Below are 19,345 nucleotides of genomic sequence, written 5' to 3'. Positions count from 1 at the left end.
TCTTGTCTCTTGCTCCTGGGTTGTTTGTTCTCGGGTCTCATGGTGGTGGCAGACACCTCTGCCACCATGCCCAGCAAGGATGAGGAATGGAGAGAGAGAGAGAGATAAAGAGAGAGAGAGAGCGCATTGATTGGATTTTAGCCGATGAATTATATGCCCCCTGGGACAGTGGTTCTCAAATACTTAGCATAGGACCTATTTCCCAAATGGTATTCTATACCAAAATCCAATATAGAGAATGTAGGATTTCCCCCCAAAATGTATACACACACTTTGAATAATGATAAAGGCAGTGCTAGTTAAGATACATTTTCTTTTCAAAATTGAGTTCTCAGCTGCTAAAATATGTCTGCATTTTTGGGGGACACCCTGTAGATGGAATGGAGTGACTGAGCTGTGTGGGAGGGGCTGGACACCCTGCCCCCTGGACTGCCCCCTCACTCCGCTCAGAGACAACTGGCCCTGAGTGCTCACACTTGGATTTAACGCTCATCCCTGCTCCCATCCCCCCACTCACCCCTTGTCTCTGTTTTGCAGGGCGACATGGGCTTGCCCGGGCTCCCTGGGACCCCAGGACCTCTTGGACGAAAGGTACACCTCGGTTTCGATGCTTTGCCTTGCTCAGTGGGCTTCCTAGCAAGCAGGGTCATTGGCAGGAGCTGGGAACTGCCTGCCCCCAGTCCCCTACCTGCCTCTCTCAGCCCCGGCCCAGCTCCCTGAGCACAGGGACTATTGGCGGGAGGTGAGAGAGGTTTGCCAGGGTCTGTGCTTGCCTGGGGCGGGCAGCACCGTGGCTTGGAATAGGCCTCCCCTAACCGTGGTTAATGAGGCGGGACAGGCATGGTCCACTGTCCTTCCTCAAGGGTGCAGCTATTCCTGGGAGGCCTTTCTGAGGAACACACAGGTGGTGGGAGGAATATTGTCAGAGCTGGGAGGGTCTGCATTGGCCCAGGGCTCCACCTCTGACCTGCTGAATGGCCTTAGGCCTGCGTATTACCTCCCTGAGCCCCCGCCTCCTCCCACCTGGATGGCGGCACTAACCCCCTCTCCCGTAACCCCCTACTGCCTGGGGCTGTTGGCCTGCAGCAGAGAAATTGGGAGAGTGGACTCTGGGGTTCGTCAGACCTGGGATCTATTCCTGCTACCCTGTCCCCCAGCTGTGTGGCCTTGGGCAAGTCTAGAACCTCTAACCGTCATCCCTCCCTGGTAGCTGCAGGGGAGGCAGATGGTCTGTGAAGGCGATGCGTGCTCTGTGCCTTCTGAGCTCTTGTCATGCTGCTCCCGACCTTGTCCCTGCTTCAGCCAAGCTGGGGGAGTTACTTCTCTACACGCCCTTGCAGGAAAGTCTACCGTTTTCCTAGTTGGTGGGTCCCTGGCTTACAGCGTCCCTGGATTTCTCTCCAGCTTCCCAGCCAGGATCCCTCATCCTTCAGACTCAACTCGAGCTGTGCCCCTTCCAGGAAGCCCTCCCCCTCTCCACCACGGGGGCCCCAGCCTTCGGGCCAGGAGCCTCCACTCCGCTCAAGGGACCCCTGGCCCATCTTAGCTTAGTTATTTTTGCCCCGAGTCCAGCCTTATCAACCGGGTCGTGCAAATCTGGTTTGTCGCCTTCCCTACTGAGCCTAGCATGGGACTGCACATAGTAGGTGTCCAGGAAACAGGAGGAGGACAATGCAGGCCAAGGGCCAATTGCTTTTTTGCAGGGAAATCTCCCACTGCTGATGGGTTTTCCGGTAGATGCATTGGCATAGATACCCATGTCTTAAGCTTCTGCCCTGGCTCCCAGCTGTGGCCACCGCTTCCATCTTTCTGGGCCATCTGGGTCTCATCTGGCCAGCTGTGGCGCCTCCTGGCTCCTTCCTGGCCTTGCTCCAAGAGTCCCTGTGGCACAGGGGACTTGGAGCACCATGTCCCCCTCATAACTTTCCCCAGACCGGAGCCCGTGGCTGGCTGTGAGCTGGGGAAACATGGAATTTTCTCGCTCAGAGAACACAGGGGGACTCCCTCTCCCCGCTCACTTCCCCTCGGGCTCCGGCGCTTTCTGATGGATGAGGTGTGAGTGGAAAGTCTCCTTCCAGTCCTGGCTCGTAAAGCAGCCGGCGGTGGTCTCGCTCTGCGTGGCGGTGGGAGTCCAGCGGAGGTGGCAGGAGATGGGAAAGCCGACGGCCCGGCTCCTGCCGGGTTCCAGGGCTCCCTGCTCTCGGCAGATGTCCAGCGAGGCTGAGAGCCCCCAGTCGCGAGGGACCTGCTCACCTGAGCAGGGAGGGGTGTCTTTTGTAAATTAAGGGAGAGCTTCCATGCAGTGAAAAAACTATTTGGCAAAGCCATTTGCACCCCTGGGCCAGCCCAGGCAAACACAGAGGAGTTCGGTGTGTGGCAACCCTGTGTTACCTGCTCACGGAGGGTGGTAGGCAGGGAATGGGGGGGCTCGGGCGGGAAGGAGGACAGACAGGGTGGGCAACTGCCTGGGACCATCGCTGTTGGAGGTAGTTTGTATCTTTGGTGACAAATGTGGCCGCTTTGCTGGTCCTGTCGGGAGCTTGACTCCTTCATCTCATGTGGGAGCCTTGGGAGAAAGCAGACGTCTGGAGGTGAAGGGGGAGGTGAGCATGCTCTTTGCCCATCAGCATGTTGAATCTCGGGGTCACCCCAAGAATCCCATTCATTCTTTTAGTCGACAGAATTGATTGAATGCCAGCCACTGAGCTGAATAAATAGACAAAATTCTTGTCCCCCAGAGCTTTTATTCTTGTGGGGGAAGGCAGACAATGAAAAGAAAAAACAGTAGAAATATAAGGTGTGTTAGAAGATGTAAAGGCCTCTGAGAGGAAACAGGCAGAGGAAGGAGCTCGGGTGGGAGGGCTCCCTATGAAATAGTGTGGCGAAGTAGAGATGGCATGAAGAATTACTGCTCCTCATCACGTTGTTCCCTCAAAACGGCCTCCAAGAGCTAAGGCAGTATTATGCCTCTTTAGAGCTGAGGGAGCCAAGGCCCAACTAGGTCTCATTCATTCTTTCATATGCATTCATTCATTCCTTCATTCATTTATTCATATGCGTTCATTCATTCCTTTGCTCATTCATTCGTTCATTCACTCCACCAAACATTCATTCATTCAGCAAATATGTACCTGTATACCAGGCTGTGTGCCAGCAATGGCGTTGAATGCACTGAGATCATCGAGAGGCCTCGAAGAGCAGTGGTTCCCAGCCACACCCTGCATTAGAACCCCTGGGGACCTCACCCACGCCGGGCATCCTGGTTCTCCTGGTCTGAGTGGGACCCTGGCACCAGCTTCTCAGGTGCAGCCGAGGCAGAGTTAATGGTTTCATGGAAATTAAACCATCAGGGTCACCAAGCGGCAGAGCTGGGATTTGAACCTAGGTCTCTGACCCTCAGGTCCTTCCTCCCTCCCCTATGTGGAGTGAAACCACTTCTCAAATAAGAGTGGGCCCACCCAGTAAAAAAGAGGCTCCCCCCAGAGGCGGTTTTTCTGCATTCACTGGTGGTGCTTGCTGAGGAGCTTTGCTGGGCCGATTCCCGAGAGCTGGGCAGGTGCATGGACCACGTCAGACACTGGATGGAAGCCAGCTCTGTCCCTTTCCTGCGGGGTGAGTGTGGGCACGTGGCCTCACCTCACAGAGCCTTGGTTGCTTCCTAGGCTGGTTGGCAGGGTTCCATGAGATGTCCCATCCCCGGGACCTAACACGAGGTTGGCACTTGGGGGCACTGAATCCCTTATTTGTTAAACGAGTGAGTGAACAATCCCGATGACCTTGAAGGAGAAGCGCTGAAGGTCACCAGAACACCTCCTGCACCCTGGGCGGGCGGAGTCCCGTGCTGTCCCTCGTCTGACCCTCCTCCCTTCTCTTCTATGGATGGGTGCTTCTCAACCGGGGGCGATTTTGCACCCCAGGGAACAGTTAGCAATGTCTGGAGACATGTTTGGCCATCACCGCTGGGAGGGGGTTGCTACGAGCTTCTAACGAGCAGGAGCCAGCGGTGCTGTTAAATGTGCTACAGAGCACAGACCCCTGTGCCACCCCAGCCCCGATCCAGCCCGCAGGGCAGCGGTGCTCGGGCACCTAATGAGGAGAAATCCTCACTCCATCCAACCCTACGTGCCCTCTGGCACTCCTTCCCCCGGCGCCCTGCTGCAGCCCTCACCCTGCCCGTGAGCCCTCCCCCCGCCACCGGCGTTGACCGCCGTTTGTAATAAATGGGAGGGCAGAGGGGCCCTCTGGGGACGCTTTGAGGGAGTGTGACTGAGGCTGCCAGAGGTGGCCTCCTGCCTTTCTGCAGACCTGCTCTCCCTGCCTGTAGCACCCCTGGTTCCATGCAGAGCCCCTACCGAGGCTGTTCTCGAGGTTTCCCTGATGTGGAGCTGCCCTGGGCCTCGGGCCCACGCCCTTTGCTATTTCTGAGGTTCAGTTCCCCTCTGCTCTCCAACCCGCTCTTCCTTCAAACCTCCGTGTACAGTGCCGCCTGCTGCTATCTGCCTACAGGCTCCGAGCCTCAGAGGGCGTGTTACTATGTATTTAACACTCACAACTGCTTCTCGGAGGTGTGGAGTGAGTTCGTTTGGTTCACCAGCGTGTTCTTAGTGCCTAGCACAGCTGGATGCATGAACCATCCAGAAACCGTGCCCGCCTGGTGGCTCAGGTGCCCACTGAGCCGGTGTGGTGTCGGAGGCCTGGCTGGGCTGTGGTGGACTGACTGTGCTTTTGGAAAAGCCCCGCCTTCAGCATCCTGTCCTTTCTGAGCCAACAGGATGCTCTGAGAGAGCAGCCGGGGAAACGGAGGTCCGGGAGGCGCAGGGACTTGCCCAGCATCCTGCCATGGGCCCCCCTTACCTCTCGGCATGTTGGTTCCTTGCCGATCCTTCCTGTGAGGTGTCTCGTGGATTGCCCCCGTGTGGCAGGTGGGCTGCGAGGCGGGGGTGAAGCGCTAAGCTGGTAAAGTGCAGCGAGTCCCACTTCCCTGCAGGAGAAGCCAGGGCCTTCTGCAGGCCGAGGGGGAGCCTGGGTGGACATGCTGGTCCCCAGGACCCCTGGGCAAGGACAGAACCCCTTCCTCCCCCTGCCCGAAGCCCAAACAGCATCCCAGCCGGCAGGGAGACTGTCTGCAGCAACAGTGAGGTGATGTCTGGTTTCTCCTTGTGCGTTGTAAGCAATGATTAATCTGGCTCCCAAATCAAAATATAGACCGCGCTGTATTATAAACACGGGCCCTGTGGAGACCCGCCTGCCGGGCAGCTGGAGGCCCTGCAGACTCCGTGGTCCCTGGAGCATCCTGTGGCATCCGCTCTCCCCGCCTGCCAGTCAGCCACCGCTCACTCGTGGGGAAATCACTGCCCGGGGCCCACCTTGCGGTCGGCGCCTGCCCCGTAATTGCTGGGCCCTGGGGAAGATAATGGCTTAGATGGCTGCAGGTCCCAGGGCCCTGTCATTTGGAGCCATTTAGCCGGCCCAGCTTAGTAAACATGGCCAAAGTACTTCCAGGGAGCATACGGCCTCCCGCCCACTCCATCCCCATGCATGACAGTGCTCCGTCCGCCGCTCCCATCCAGCCAGGAGAAATGGATACCCATGGCGGTGTTCAGGGACCCTCAGGATCCACTGTTTGGGGACAGGTCTAGGCATCGCGGCCTTCTGAGCAAAGCCAGAGCCTGGAGGACAGGCCAGGCTTGGTGTAACTTGCTAACTGATCTTGGGCAAGTCCCTTCCCCGCACTGGGCCAGTTGCTCAGCCTTCCTGGTGAGAAAGGAGGGTGTGAAATAGGTGGTTTAGTCCCTTCCAACTCATACACTTCAGGGTTCTGTGACTGTCCTCTGGCCGAGCGATGCTGCCGTGATCTGTCCTGGGAGGTGGGTGTCTAAGGGGGTCTTTCCCGGGTGGCCCTGTGGTAAGTGTGTAGATTAGAGTCACAGGCTAGCAACTGCCCTTGGGAAGCTGTGTGGCTCCAGGAAAGTCACTTTGCCTCTCTGAGCCTCAGTTTGCTCATCTGGCAGGTGTGCACAGTAAGTTCTCCCTCCCAGGCATGATGTCAAGAAGTGGATGAGCTGATGGGTTTAAGGCGTTAGAGCCGAGCCAAGCCTAGGGCAGGCCTCGGTCCACGTCCCTGACGGCCATTTGTTTCCTTGTAGCTATGTCCCAGGGGAAGGGTTTGTTTGAAATCTCCTCCTGGGATTACGCCTGCTATGCTTCTCTGATAAAGCATTGGTTTCCAGAAGGTACCTTTGGCTTCAGAGGAAGCACCTTTCATGCTTCTCTTGGGATCTTTGCCCTGTTACTGCCTTGGATCTTTGCGGCCACCCCTCAGAGTAGACAGAAGATGACAGAGTGAGGCTCAGAGAGGGCAATCGCCTGTGCCAAGTCACACAGCCTAGAGCTCGAGGTTCAGTGCAGACATTTTGCTTTTTCTTTCTCCTCTGCAAGCTCCAAATGGAGAAGGATAATAATGGTGATTATATGGATTATATGTATGGATTATATGTAACCACCTCCGTGGTTTCTCACCATATTACCCCCCCCCCCACACACACACACACATGCTCTGGCTTCCTGCTTTGCTGACCACTCCTTCCCCTCTACCTCTCACCCCTTACTCATTCTGCTCCAGTCACGTGGACCTCATTTTTCCTCAAACCCACCTGCAAGCGTTCTTGCCTCAGGGCGTCTGCACCTGCTGTTCCCTCTGCCTGAAAGCCTTTCCTCAGAGAGCCAGACCCGTGTCCAGCTCTCTCTCCTCACTCCTCTCCTCAGCGCGGCCTCCCTGCCTGCCCACCTGCAGCCATGCCCTCCCCAGCATTGCCCCTCTCTGTCCTCTAGCTCTGCTCATTTCTCTTCAAGGCACTGGTCGCTACACACATGATCTCTTTTTAAAGTTTTATTCTGAATTGTGGTTTTAAAAACCGTAAAATTTAGCATCTCAACCGTATTTAAGCTTTAAATTGCGTTAAATATATTCACATTGTTGGTGTAACCATCGACAGAACGCTCCCAAACCTGCAACTCTGCACCCATGAAAACTGCTCCCCGTTTCCCCCCCCCCCCCGACATTATCCTTTTTGTTTACTTATTTTTATATCTCCTTAATTGGACTGTAAACCCCATTAAGGCAAAGGATGTTGCGTTCTCATGCACCCCATGCGTAGAATGGTGCTGGCGCATAAAACCTCAGACAGTGTTGGTTGAATGAATAAATGAGACAGGAAGATCACGATGATAACACCAGCCAGTCTTTACAGGGCCCTGGAACTAATGCCAGATCCTAGGCTCGGTGCTTTACACATGTTGTTCACGCCACCTGTGAGCCCCTCGGTATTGCCCGGTTTACAGAGTGGAAACCAGGACCCAGGGGGTGACATCAGTGGTCCCAGGTCACACGGCCAGCCTGCAGTGAAGCAGGAGCAGAAGCCAGAGCAATCTAAGCCCAGGGGCCTTAGCCGAGCTGCAGGCCCGCTGCGAGCTGCGGCCCGTGTCTCAGTTTGCCCTCTGGGGGGAAGCGCGCACACCCATGTGGGAGACTCTCCGCCGGCCGTGTTGTCTCCACCTCACGGGCCCCGGGTTGAGATGCAATCACATCACTGAGCAGTCTGAGGCATGAGTAGGTGCAGGAGGAATGCTTGTAAAGTCCTCAAGCCTCCTGGGTCAGACCGACTCTGCTGTTTATAATTAAGAGTTCCACTTCCTGGGGGCGTGCGGGGGTGCTGAGTTGTGAGTGTGCGCGCACATGTGTGTGTGTGTGTGTGTGTGTGTGTGTGTGCTCGCGCGCGTACCCGGGATGTCTGCAAGGTTCTCTGTGTGGCCTCTGGTGTCGGAAGGACACAGTGGTGAGTGTGAGCCTGCTGAGTTCTCTGAGTCTCCGATTTTTCCTCTGTAAAACGGAGGTGATAATCTCTACCTACGGCTGCTATAGGGGCAAGAGGAAGTCATGTAGGGGCTGTCCTGGGTAAACGGCCATGCACGAAGGTGTCTGCAGGCGTCGCGCACGCGTGTGTGTGTGTGTGTGTGTGTGTGTGTGTGTGTTTGTGTGTGTGTGTACTCTACAGTCTTGTGTGGCACCCTCTGAGGGAGCCCAACACCTCCAGATCTCAAATGCCAGAGCAGAAGGGGCTCAGTTCAAACTCCCTCATGTGAGGTCCAGAGGAAGAGGGCAGTGACCCACCCAGAGTTGCCCAGTGAGGAGCTGTCTGCGCCAAGCCCAGGGCAACCGCCCTGTCTGCCCTGGAAGCCCGGGTCCCAGGGCACAGCAGCCCTCAGCTGGTGGGAGCTGGACTTCTGGGTTTTCCTTTGGAGAGCTCCCTGCTCCTATGAAATGACTGAGGGTCACCCCAGCGCCGCCTGAAAGCACAACCTCATTTTGGTTCTCTTGACCCTGAGACCTGGCCTTGAACCCTGGCAGTCGGACCCTGGGGACGGAGGGTTAAGGCTGATGCTGGCTCTTTCTCCATCAGGCGTTTGGGTGCCCTGTGTCCCCTTGGAATAGTTATTAGGCCAATGGGAGGAAGGCAGAACATACTCGGTCCGGGTGTGTGAAATCTTTGCATGCTCGCGAGAGGGGGCAGGTCCTGACAGAAGGTCCCAGCATCACGGGGTGGTTGGGCGTATATCCCAGACCTGAAGGTCCTAATCAGCCCGCCCGCCCGCCCGCCTGCCCGCCCATTGAGAAACTCCTCCACCCTGGCTTCTGAGGGTCCCGCTTCTCCGGCTTTGGAAAGAATGGCTGGGGGGCAGCATCACTCTGTCAGTTCGGCGCACACACCTGCCCGAGGGGTGAACAGTCCCTCGATGCTTCTGGCTGAAGAACTGTTAGTAGAAGAGAGGAAAACGTTAGGCACCTGCTAACCCTGACGTACATGGTCCATTCGGCAAGTGTTTCTTGAACACATACCACCTCCCCCCGTGGTGCATGTAGTGCTGAAAAGGCAGGCAGGGAGGCTGGGCTGCTGCCATCCACAGGCCCAGAGGTGTCTCCCGGCCTGATGTGGCTTCTCCCCCCACAGGGGTACAAGGGCTTCCCTGGACCTGCTGGGCACCCCGGAGAACAGGTGAGGACCACGGCCTCAGCCCCACCCTGCCGGCTCCTGTGCTCCTGCCTGGGCCCCGGCCTCCGCCCTGGGCCCCGAGCCCTAGAGCCGGCGGTCGAGCCTCCCATCCTGCTGGGGCCTCCACCCCACCCCACCTCTCCCCCAGCCACATCTGCCTGCAAGAGCCCGAGTCCGCGCCAGCCCGGCTCTGGCACGAGCTGCTGCGCGCGGTTAGAGCCATGAATAGCCGGCCTGTTCCTGGCGATGTTAGGGGATATTATATGCACCGCCATGGGGTTTGCAGGAATTTTGGCTGCCCGGGCCCAAATCAAATAGCGGTGGCTGCCAGCGTGGGGGCCGGCCAGGCCTCCTCGGTGCTGTCTTAGGCCCGGGCAGCTGGCACAGGGGGTTTTGTCCCTCCGAGCTGGTCTGACCGGTTTCGCAGAGGGGTGGGCTTGGGGGCCCGGCAGGCAGCCGGTGGCTTCCCCTTCCTCCCATTTCATCTCACATTCCCGCCCTTCTCTTTGTCCATTGTGAGCCCCGGTGCCCCACTGCCCCTCAGCCCCGCAGGGTCTCCCCTCTCCTCATGTTTCTCTCCGTTCCTTTGCAGGGGCGGCCGGGACCCGAGGGCAGCCCAGGGGCCAAAGGTTACCCTGGCAGGCAGGTGCAGTATATGGCTTCTGGAAGCTCTGTGGCCATGGGCCCCCAGGCAGAGGGAGGGGCGGGCTGGGGGCTAAGGCGCCACACCTGCTGGGGAGGCCCCGAGAGCAGGGATGCTCAGGGAGAGAACAGAAGAGATGCGTTCTGGTGCAGTGGGGGGAGGTCTCCAGAGGCTCCCCCCGCCCAGTCTCCCCTTGAGCCACTTCCCTGGGACCCTGAGGGAGCTGGCGCTCAGTCTGAAGACCACGAATCGAACCCCTTCCCATTCTACAGAGAGCGCAGCGGAGGCCTGGGTGGTTGGCTGCAAGTAGACTGTCTCCATATGTCCCTGCCCCCTGTCTTTTATGTTTCAGGGCTTACCTGGACCGGTAGGAGAGCCTGGTCCCAAAGGCAGCCGGGTAAGTGGGCCCTGGCAAGTGCCCTACAGGTGGGCCCTGGATGGGCACCATGGCTGGGCAGCCTGGGCAGCAGAGAGTAGCTGGGGGCTTGGCCACAGTCCAGCTGCTACAGTGCCCAGTGTGTCCCACGTGACGGGACCAAAGCCAGGCTGCTCTGCCTGCAGCTGGAGTCCTCAGAGGCCTCTCGCTTGCTCCTGACTGGGGGCGAGGGGACCACCCTTTTGGGAGCCAGTGGTGTCTGATGGGCGATGCTGCCCAGGCCTAGAGGCTGACAAAGGATCTATTGTCCTCTCCAAGGAGGAGCAAACTCTGAACGGCCCGCAGTCTCAGTTTGCCCATCTTTACAATGGGGGTGATGTCCATTCTGCCTCTTGCATGGTTATGGGGATTCCAAGAATTCAGAAGCAAGCAGTGTTTAGGGGGAGCCACCAGGCGCAGGTGAGCTGTGGGCGGTAGAGAAGGTTCTGGGGGAAGTGAATGGGAGAAAATGGTGTTTGGAAGACTAAGAGGTGAACTGGTGGAGCCTTCTCTGTACCTCCAAGGAGACTGGGTTCACAGGAGGGACCCCGAGGCCCTTGGTTGCACTGCACAGTGAAGGTGGAGCTAAGCTGAGGACCCAGAGGCCCACAGGGCTGGGCTCACTGCCTCTCAAGGGACGCTCAGCACATGGGTCACACAGTTCAAGGTCAGGCTAGGTTGGTGTGAGGTGTCTTCTCCTCCTGAGCCAAAGCTACTATGGCCACAGTCTCCACTCTAATCCCAGGAACTGACAGGCAGCTGTTAGGAGAGCATCTGGGAGGTGGGCAGGGGGTGGGTGGGCAAGTTCCCCAGGACGTGGTGGTGATGACGATGACGATGATGATGATGATCGTAGTAACGGTGGTGATATGCAGGGGCTGAGGAGGCTCCTGTCCTATGGTGTTGGACCTCCCTTAATCCAGTGGTTCCCACCAGCTGTGACCCCAGAGGGCCCCTCTGAACCCAGGGAGGTCTTCTCAGTTCTGCCACAGGGCCCCTAGCCTGCCAGGAGGTCAGGAGGAAAGAGACAGGCATCTGGGCTGCTTGGTGTTTGCCATGCTAGAGGCTTCTTGGGGTGTGGGGGGGGGGGGAGGGAGAGAGAGAGAGAGAGAGAGAGAGAGAGAGAGTGAGTGTGTTGGTCTGGCCATAGCTCACCCCTGTCCAGGGTCACAAGGCCCTGAGCAGGCTGGGTGAGCCAGGACATTCCAGCTGCCGTCCCAGCCCCACCATCACTGGCCTCGTATTTATGACGTAGGCAGAGGACAAGCTTTGGGGTCAGGGCACCTTCGAGGCCTAGGAGGAGGCACTACCGAAGCCACAGGTGCCCAGCAGGGTCCCTGAGGGTGGGGAAAACCTGGTGCCACCCCAGAATCTAACGCAGCTGAGAGCTTCCTTCCTGCAGGTCCTGGAACCCCGGCTCGGGGCGGGCCTCCCCCGGAGAGCGCCCGCGCCCTTCCCTGGCGTGAGGGTATGTGCCTTTGGACTACATCGTGGAAGCCAGCACCATGCAGTCCATGGGCATATACACTTGCCTCAAGGCCTATGTCGTCGAGGAGCCGCCGGAGCCACCACTGCCGCCCGCTGGGAAGAAGAGCCGGGCGTGGGAGGGCGGCGAGGGGGCTGGGGTGGGTCGGGCCAGCCACACCCCACCCCTCGGCCCGCTGACCCCCCGCCTGCTCTTTCCTAGGGCTACATCGGACTCCCAGGGCTCTTCGGCCTGCCAGGGTCGGATGGAGAGCGTGTGAGTATGCTTTCTCTGGTTACCTCTTACCCCCCCACCCCCCACCTCCTCTGCCAGGTGCCAGCCTGGAGCAGTCACGGAATCCCTTCTAGAAGGTGCTCTCGAGTTCCATAGGAGTCCACTTAGGGACAGGGCAAGGCAGGTGCCTTCCAGACACAGGGACCAGCGTGTGCAGGGCCCCCGTCTGAGAACTTGGCATGTTTAGCAGTCATGCCAGCCCAAGCGCTGAGTGTGAGGGGGGAAGGCGGGGCAGCGGGGAGACAAGGCTGGAGGGGGTGCCGGGGCCACATTCTACGTCACTCAGAGGCCAAGGTCAGGAAGGGGCCTCTGCTCTGAGAGCGCTGGGAGCTTCGGAAGGGCGTTCAGCAAACGAGAAACTGGCCCATGTTGTCAGACCAAGCGCCTGCAAACTACGGCCTGGACTCGGCCACGCTCATTTGTTTAGGCATCGCCTGTGGTTGCCCTGCTCTCGGCACAGAGATGAGTAGTGATGACAGAGGCTGTTCGGCCCACAGGCCTCTGGACCGTCCCCTCCATCCCCTCCCTGCCTGAGCCCATATATGGGAACTCAAATGTAACCTCATCAGCAAGAGAACCTTAGACCCACAGAAGGGGCCTTAGCGAGCACCAGCCCAATACCAGGAACACCGGGGGTTTTTTTTTTGGGGGGGGGGGGCAAATCCCCAGTACAGATCCATGCAGACCCCAACTCTATGGAGTGTAAGGGCACCATCCATCCTCTGTGCAAAGCTGGATTCTACTGTGGATGTGGTCTGGATGCTAGGCACCCAGTGGCTGCCTCTTGTGGGTGCTCTGGGGCCGGTGTCCCCTGCTGGAGTCCTGCCCTGACCTCTCCCCTGTCTCTTCCTCTACAGGGCCTGCCTGGCGTTCCTGGCAAGAGGGGCAAGATGGGTAGGCCGGTAAAGATTTTCCGTGTCTATTACGCAGACTCTATGGGGGAACTTGACCTCCCACTGGCCGTGCTGACCTGGCCGTTCTCTGCTTGCTTCTCTGCTCAGCCATTGCTGTGCTCTGAGTGTGTGGGTCTGCGCGGAGGGCTGTCTGGGCCTCGTGTCCTGCTGCCAGAACACGTGGCTGCTTCCTGGCTGGGGCTGGGGGCGGGGCTCCTGTGGGCTCTGGGTCCCTAGGAGGTTGTGTGTGTGTGTGTGTGTGTGTGTGTATGTGTGTGTGTGTGCACATACACACCAATTGCTGTGCCCTGCAGTTCTGTGTCTGTGGGTGGGGACAGGGCGGTCTGCTGTCTGGGTCTATTCAGGGACCTGCTGGGACTGGGTGATCGTGGGCTGGCCAGGTGTCGGTGCTCCTCACTCGGAGAACACGCAGTCTCCGTGTCGTCCTGGTGTCTCCTGTTTCACCCGCGCCCACACAAGGCCAGAGGGCAGCGGGATTCTGGGCAAGTGGACCACGAGGGGGGCTCAGCAGTAACGCCCAACCTGTCAGCTTGGCCTGTGATTCTCCATCGAGGCAGGGAATTGTTTTTCCCCTTGTTTGGGCATCTGAGGGGCAGGAAGAAAGAGCCAAGGCTCAGAAAGAGGAAGTAATTTGTCCGAATTTCCCATTGAGTCAACAGCAGCGCCAGGATTCTAACTCGGTGTGTCTCCAGGGCCTCTGAGCTCCATGGTGGCCCAGGCCCACTGGGTGGAGATAAGTTGTAAAAGTGGATTCCCTAGAACTTTTGTCTGGAGGAAAGTCATTCACCACCATGCTTTGCTATTCACAAGAGGCTCCGAGAGGCAGAGTGTTGTGTCCAGGGTCCCACTGCTAGGCTGAGGGAGTCCCAGGACTGTGACTGAGGCATCTCTCTCTCGGGTGGGCCCTGCCCGTTGCTGGCTTAAGGCTCCCTGCCTGTGCCTTGCAGCGTAAGGCCTAGACTTGGAACCATCGTCAGCGCTGGGTCTGTACCTCCCTTTGCTTGTGATTGGTGGAGACGGGGTTGTGAGTTAGAACTTGAGAGTCAGCTGGGAGGGAGCCAGGAGCACTCCCGGTGGCCAGAAGGGGCTGATGGCATGGTCCCAGGCACTGACCTTGCCTAGTGCAGTGTATGGACTTGGGTCCTCTCGGGCCAAGCGGGGAATACAAAGAAAAGCAAGATCTAGGTCCTGGCTGTAAGGAGCTGATGGAGGAGCACCTCACCCTCAGACCTAGCCCCCTCTGTGCCTGAGGTCTGACACCTGACACATACACACACACACACACACACACACACACACCCCGATCTGGGCAGGAAACAGCACCTGATGATCCTGGCTTCACTCAAGGATGTGGAGTCTGTGAGGGCTGGGCTGGCATTTGGATCTGTTCCTCAAGCTAGGTGACTGGGACAAAAAGACTACTTTATTCATTATTCATTCGTTCGTTCATTCATTTGTTCATTCATTCATTCATTCATTCACGTGTTCATTCAATGAATTCTGAGTGTGCACTATGGGCCAGGCACTGTGTTTGATGCTGAGCAGAGGACAAGACAAAGCTCCCATTCTCATGGGCAGACAGACAGACAATGATTGTTTGAGGGATTGAAGAATGCATGATTGGCTGTCAGATGGTGCTGAGTATTCAGATAGAGTAGGAAGGGGGACAGTGAGTACTTGGGGGTATAGGCTGTTGGAGAAATTGGTCTGGGAAGTCCTCCTCACTTTTTGAGAAAACTGAATGAGGTAAGCATGGAGCCCTGTGGCTATCCGAGGAAGAGGCCACCTCCAGAGCCCCCATGGGCGGATTGCTCTGGCTCCATCCTGGGAGCCTCCCAGAGGGCCAGGCATTGCCACTGCGCAGAGGAGAAGACCAGTGAATGACGTGGCCACCATCGTGTGGCTTCTGGGGGTCAGAGCTGTTAGAACGCAACAGCCAGTGGCTTCCTCACCTGCTGCAACCAGGACCGCCAGCAGAGCCATGCTTCCGCTGTCCTCTTCCACCCTCTCCTCCACAGCCTCCCCATCCCTTTCCTACGCCCAGTCCTTCCGGGCCCTCATCCCACACGCTTCATCTTTGTCTGCCTCCTGCTTGAATTTATTTTCTTGGAGCCGAAAACCTCCTGCTCGCAGCTGGGAAGGCAGCGCCAGGTCTGTGAGTGAGATGAGGCCTCTCACTTATTTCTCATTCAACAAAGATTTATTGAGCACCTACTATGTGCCAGGCAGTAGGGATAGCACTGTAGCCAAAACCGACCCCCTCAAAATCAACATTTATTGAGGCCCCAGTACCTGCATGGGATTTGAACTGTGTGTGATTCTCCCACTGACTCTTTGGGGTGAAACTGATCTTCCAGTTGAGGAAACAGAGGCTTCCACGGCCAAAGCCTTTGGCCCAGAGACCTCCAAGGCACTGCCGACTTGAACCCTGATAGCCATCAACTCATGCCGGCTTTCTTGCTCCGTGCCTTTGACTTCCTCAGGTTCCAGGCCCCACGATGGGGTTGTGCCCTGGCGCTGGGGTATGTCAGGTGTGGGTGGGAAGAAGCCCCTCCCCTCCAGTCAAACCGCCCTATGGCCACGCAATATACCTGAAAGCCCCTGAATTAGAGCCCAGTCGCCATGGCTACCACACAGGCAGGGTCTGCTTTGGCCATGACAGAATATGCATGGAACAGGACTTCATAGCACTCAGTCTTTTAGCCTTTGTCTCTGCCTTGCTGAGCCTCCAGTCCCTCCGTGCCCTCATCCCACACTCTCCCGAGTGGTCTTATGAGCCATCCCCAGTTTCCAGGGCTCCCTAGCCCTTGATCCGGCTGGTGGGGTTCGGGGGTTCTTTTGTGAATGGGTTTTCCACTTGCCCAAGCCTTGGGCCAGGCAGTTTCTAGGCACTTATAACAAGAGGAAATGTCGAGGGAATGAGCTGAGTTCCCTCATGCCAGGTCGCAGCTCGTCTCATTTCTGGCGGGCCCAGCGGTGATCGTGCTGTAGTCCGTCTCTCCGCAGCCAAAGCCTCAGGCCCATGCATGCGGCCTCCTTGGCATTGGGCTCGGAAGGAGAATGTGAGGGAGCCTTCACATGGGAGCTGAGAAAGAGACCGTGGCGGTCAGATCCCGTCAGAGCCGCAGCGATGAGCTGGCCCGACCTGTTTGTCGGGTAGAGAGGCATAGTTGAGAGAGGCCAGGAACTCCCCAAGGTCATACCGTAAGGTGGTGTCAGAATCAAGTCTCGAACCCAGGACTCTTGCTTGCTAGTAAGAAGGTTAGGCTAGTACGAATCACTTCTCCTATGCTCACGTCTTCAACCTCCAAAGGAAGACTTAGCCTAGAGCTCTCACCTCCGCCTCACACCACCTGCTAGGAAGAGAGATGCATTGTGGGTTCCGAGGGCTCCAGGTATAAGATGTTACAAACTTGGCTGGAACTATGAGATCTCGGGGGTTTCTTCTGGACTGTCCTGGCTTGTTTGGGGCACGGCACAGGGACACTCATGGCTGGGGTCCGAGCTTTGCCTCTCAGCCATGGGTCTCTCCCCGGGGCTGGGAAGATACTACAGTGAATCCCGTAGTCAGACACTCTGTGAATTCACCGTCAGCGGCTGGAATGCCTGACCCGGCCAGCCACCACGCACAGCTCCTCTTGTGCTCTCTGGCCAGGCCTGCCATGGCGGGTCTTGTGGGGTGAGTCAGGCAGGCAGACCCTAGAGCTGAGAGCTGGAAAGACCCGGCCCTGGCTTCTACTCCCGTGGTGCGTGTGGCTCGGGGACAAGAGGGATTTGCGGGCAGGGCTCTGATACGGTGGGTGCATTTTGGTTTCAAGCTCAGGGCTCTTCCCAGTTCTCCGATGGTGGGGAGAAGGGAGCAGAGTGAGAGGGATCTCGTGTTTCCACGTGGGGAAACTGAGGCCAGAGCAGATGAGAGTTTTTAGCTGTGGTCACGCTGTGGGCTGGGGACGTGGTCCCCAGAGTCCCCCAAACTTGAGCTAGAGCTGTCCCAGAGCTACCGGTGGCTCTGGAATCCTGGTGAGAACTCGATGGCCTACCTGCTTCTTATTCCCTGGGGTCACTTTGTGGGGAAGGGGGCTTCCCTGTGGATTTCAAAAGGGCCGGGTGAAAACATGCTCAGCATCGTGAGAAAGCGTGCCGGGGGGCTCCGGTCTCTCCATGTGGGCGCACATCTGGAAAAGAACGCGGTGCTTTTGAGGTGCCTGTTAGATTTACAAGGGAACTTCCCCTTCTTTGGAGAATTGAAGCATTTTTAAAGTCTCCAAGATCCTTCTGAGATCATTAAGCATTCCCACTGTTGATGCAAACCCTACCCAGCACGTGGTGATGGCACATCAGTGTTCGCCAGGGGCTGGATTACAAACATCTGGCCTCTTCTTCAGCCCAGCTCTGCCAGGTGAGCTGGGCAGGGCTGACCATTTTTCTGGCCAAGGAGCTGAGTCTTCGAGACCTTGGTAGGACTGCAGATCTTCAAGCTGCACGCTCCCCGCCTCCCTCCCCCCCTGCCCTTACAGCCCACCTTCTGGAACAGACCATCGGGTAGACACTGTGGGGAAGGAAGGCCTCCTCAGCCCTCCACATCTCGCCATGGATGTGGCCACGAGGACTGTCCCTGTTTTCATGTCTATCGTCTCGTCCCAGAGCCAGCTTCCGCCTTCTCCTGGGCCTTGTTCTGCTCAAAGTACGAGGCGTTCAGTTCCCTAGGGACGCCTGACCTGGGAAGTGGAGAAACCATGTGGCTAAGGCCCCGGCAGGGTGCCAAGCTCATCGCTCGGGCCTCGGGCCAGCCCGCTGCAGCCAGGAGCTCCGGCCTGCGGAGGGAGGTCCCGCTTCGGGCCAGGCTGGGCGTGCACGCCATGGGCAGGCAGATGCAGCCAGACAGGGATGCAGGCCATCAGGGGCCCCAGGACGAGTGTCAGAAATGGGCTGCCCCTCAGTGGTGGAAGGATGAGGTGAGTTAGCGAGGTGCCGGGGCCTTGAGCATGTGCTGGGCCTCAGTCTCCCCACTGAAATGCTGAGTGTCAGGATTCAGGGTCTTTTTGTCTCGGGCCATCCGTGATTGTTCCCATCAAAGATTTGTCCCAGCACTTTTTGTTATTGTTAATCCTAAACCCGGGGATATTTTTTCCTGTTTTGACTGTCTTAGAGAGTGGAAGGGAGGAGAGGAGGGAGAGAGAGAGAGAGAGAGAGAGAGAGAGAGAGAGAGAGAGAGGGAGAGAGAGAAACATTGATGTGAGAGAGACACATCAATTGGTTGCCTCCTGCAAGCGCCCCAACCTCAGCCAGGAATCAAACCTGCAACTCAAGTGTGTGCCCTTGACTGGGAATCCAATCCATGACTCTTCTGTGCGAGAGTGGATGCTATAATGTCCAGGGATATTCCAGCCCTTTTAAACCTCCAGTCTTCCCGCCAACCATTGTGCTCTTCATTACAAACCCTAGATTCCTAACCGTCATCTGCTGGACTCCTCCGAAGGGAGGGAGGCTGAAGATGGAGACGGGGCTGGGTATTGCAGCCACCAAGCACGTACAAGCAGAACCAGCCCGCAGCCTCAGTCATGCCACTCTCACTTGTGCGTCAGCCAGGGTTCTCCTGAGCCCTGGGAGAGACCCAGGCTTGTAGTCCCGTCTCTGTATGCAGCGTCCAGTCATAGCCAAGAGAACGGGCGCTGGAGCCAGACTGCCTGGATTCACATCCCAGCCCTGCTATTCCATAGCTGTGTCACTTCGAACAAATGATCTAGCCTCTCTGGGCCTCAGTTTCCTCATCTCTAAAATGGGCCAGTAACAGGACCTATCTGCTGGGGCTGTTGGGAGTTTGCTATTCCTGTCATTGTTGTCATCTCACTGTCACCTCCCACCGGCTATACCCCGGCTGCATTTCGTCTGCTTCCCTCTGGGATGTGACCGTTCTGATGGTCTCTGCCTTGCTCATGCTTCAGAGATGTCCCCTCACATTGCCGCTGCTTCCGTGTGGCGGCCAGGGCTCGCCCTCGGTGCGACATCTCAGGGACTCCCATTGCACAGCAGGGAGTGCTGAGGCTCAGGAGGCCCGTGGGCGGTGGAGCCAGGACTGGCATCGGGTTTCTCTGGCTGCAAAGCCTCACCTGTCAGCTGGCCTGGCAGAGGGGCCTGAGGAGTCCTTGAGCCAGTCTGGAGTGGCCTCTGCGAGAGACCCACAGGTTTGAGACCTTGCTGGGGCCTGCTGGGTACAAAGGTATTAGACATGGCAGCCAGGATCAGAGCCTGGGAGATGCTGTCAGACTCTGCATCCAGCTCCAGGCTCCTTCCCCGAGGCTCCGTCTACGGGTTGGGAGGGGTTCTTAGCGGTCACACACTCCAGCCTGAGCGCCGTCAGAAAAACATGAAGTTTCCCTGGAAAAACTCTGACTTGAATTCAAGGAGAGGGGAGAACAGGTTTCTCTAAGCTCCAAGCCTGAGGGCTTGCTTTTCCTGTTGAGGTAGAATAGAGTTAGCCCTGCCACGCCAGGAACATCTCCACAGCCAGTGTTTGTCCAGCTGCCCGGCTCCACAGAGAGCACGGAGGAGGGTCAGGGAGGG

General features: G+C 57.6%; 1 protein-coding gene across 3 annotated transcripts in view; it reads left to right on the top strand.

The window, feature by feature from the left end:
• The window catches only part of COL27A1 (collagen type XXVII alpha 1 chain), a 121,550-nt gene that overhangs the window by 31,536 nt on the left and 70,669 nt on the right, over positions 1-19,345 (top strand). For all 3 annotated transcript variants that reach the window (XR_004983408.2, XM_036412031.2, XM_036412029.2), the window contains exons 7-12: positions 538-591; positions 9,009-9,053; positions 9,643-9,696; positions 10,046-10,090; positions 11,796-11,849; positions 12,725-12,769. Coding sequence is in view for 2 of the 3 variants with exons in the window: in XM_036412031.2 (XP_036267924.1) it covers positions 538-591; positions 9,009-9,053; positions 9,643-9,696; positions 10,046-10,090; positions 11,796-11,849; positions 12,725-12,769 (297 nt within the window). In the remaining variant the exon portion in view is untranslated. The remainder of the gene's footprint in view (positions 1-537; positions 592-9,008; positions 9,054-9,642; positions 9,697-10,045; positions 10,091-11,795; positions 11,850-12,724; positions 12,770-19,345) is intronic.

The sequence above is a fragment of the Pipistrellus kuhlii genome, unplaced genomic scaffold (genome assembly GCF_014108245.1).
Source record: "Pipistrellus kuhlii isolate mPipKuh1 unplaced genomic scaffold, mPipKuh1.p scaffold_m20_p_43, whole genome shotgun sequence".
NCBI lineage: Eukaryota > Metazoa > Chordata > Mammalia > Chiroptera > Vespertilionidae > Pipistrellus > Pipistrellus kuhlii.
The sequence above is the reverse complement of the archived record's forward strand: the minus strand, read 5'-3'. Positions and strand labels throughout refer to the sequence as shown.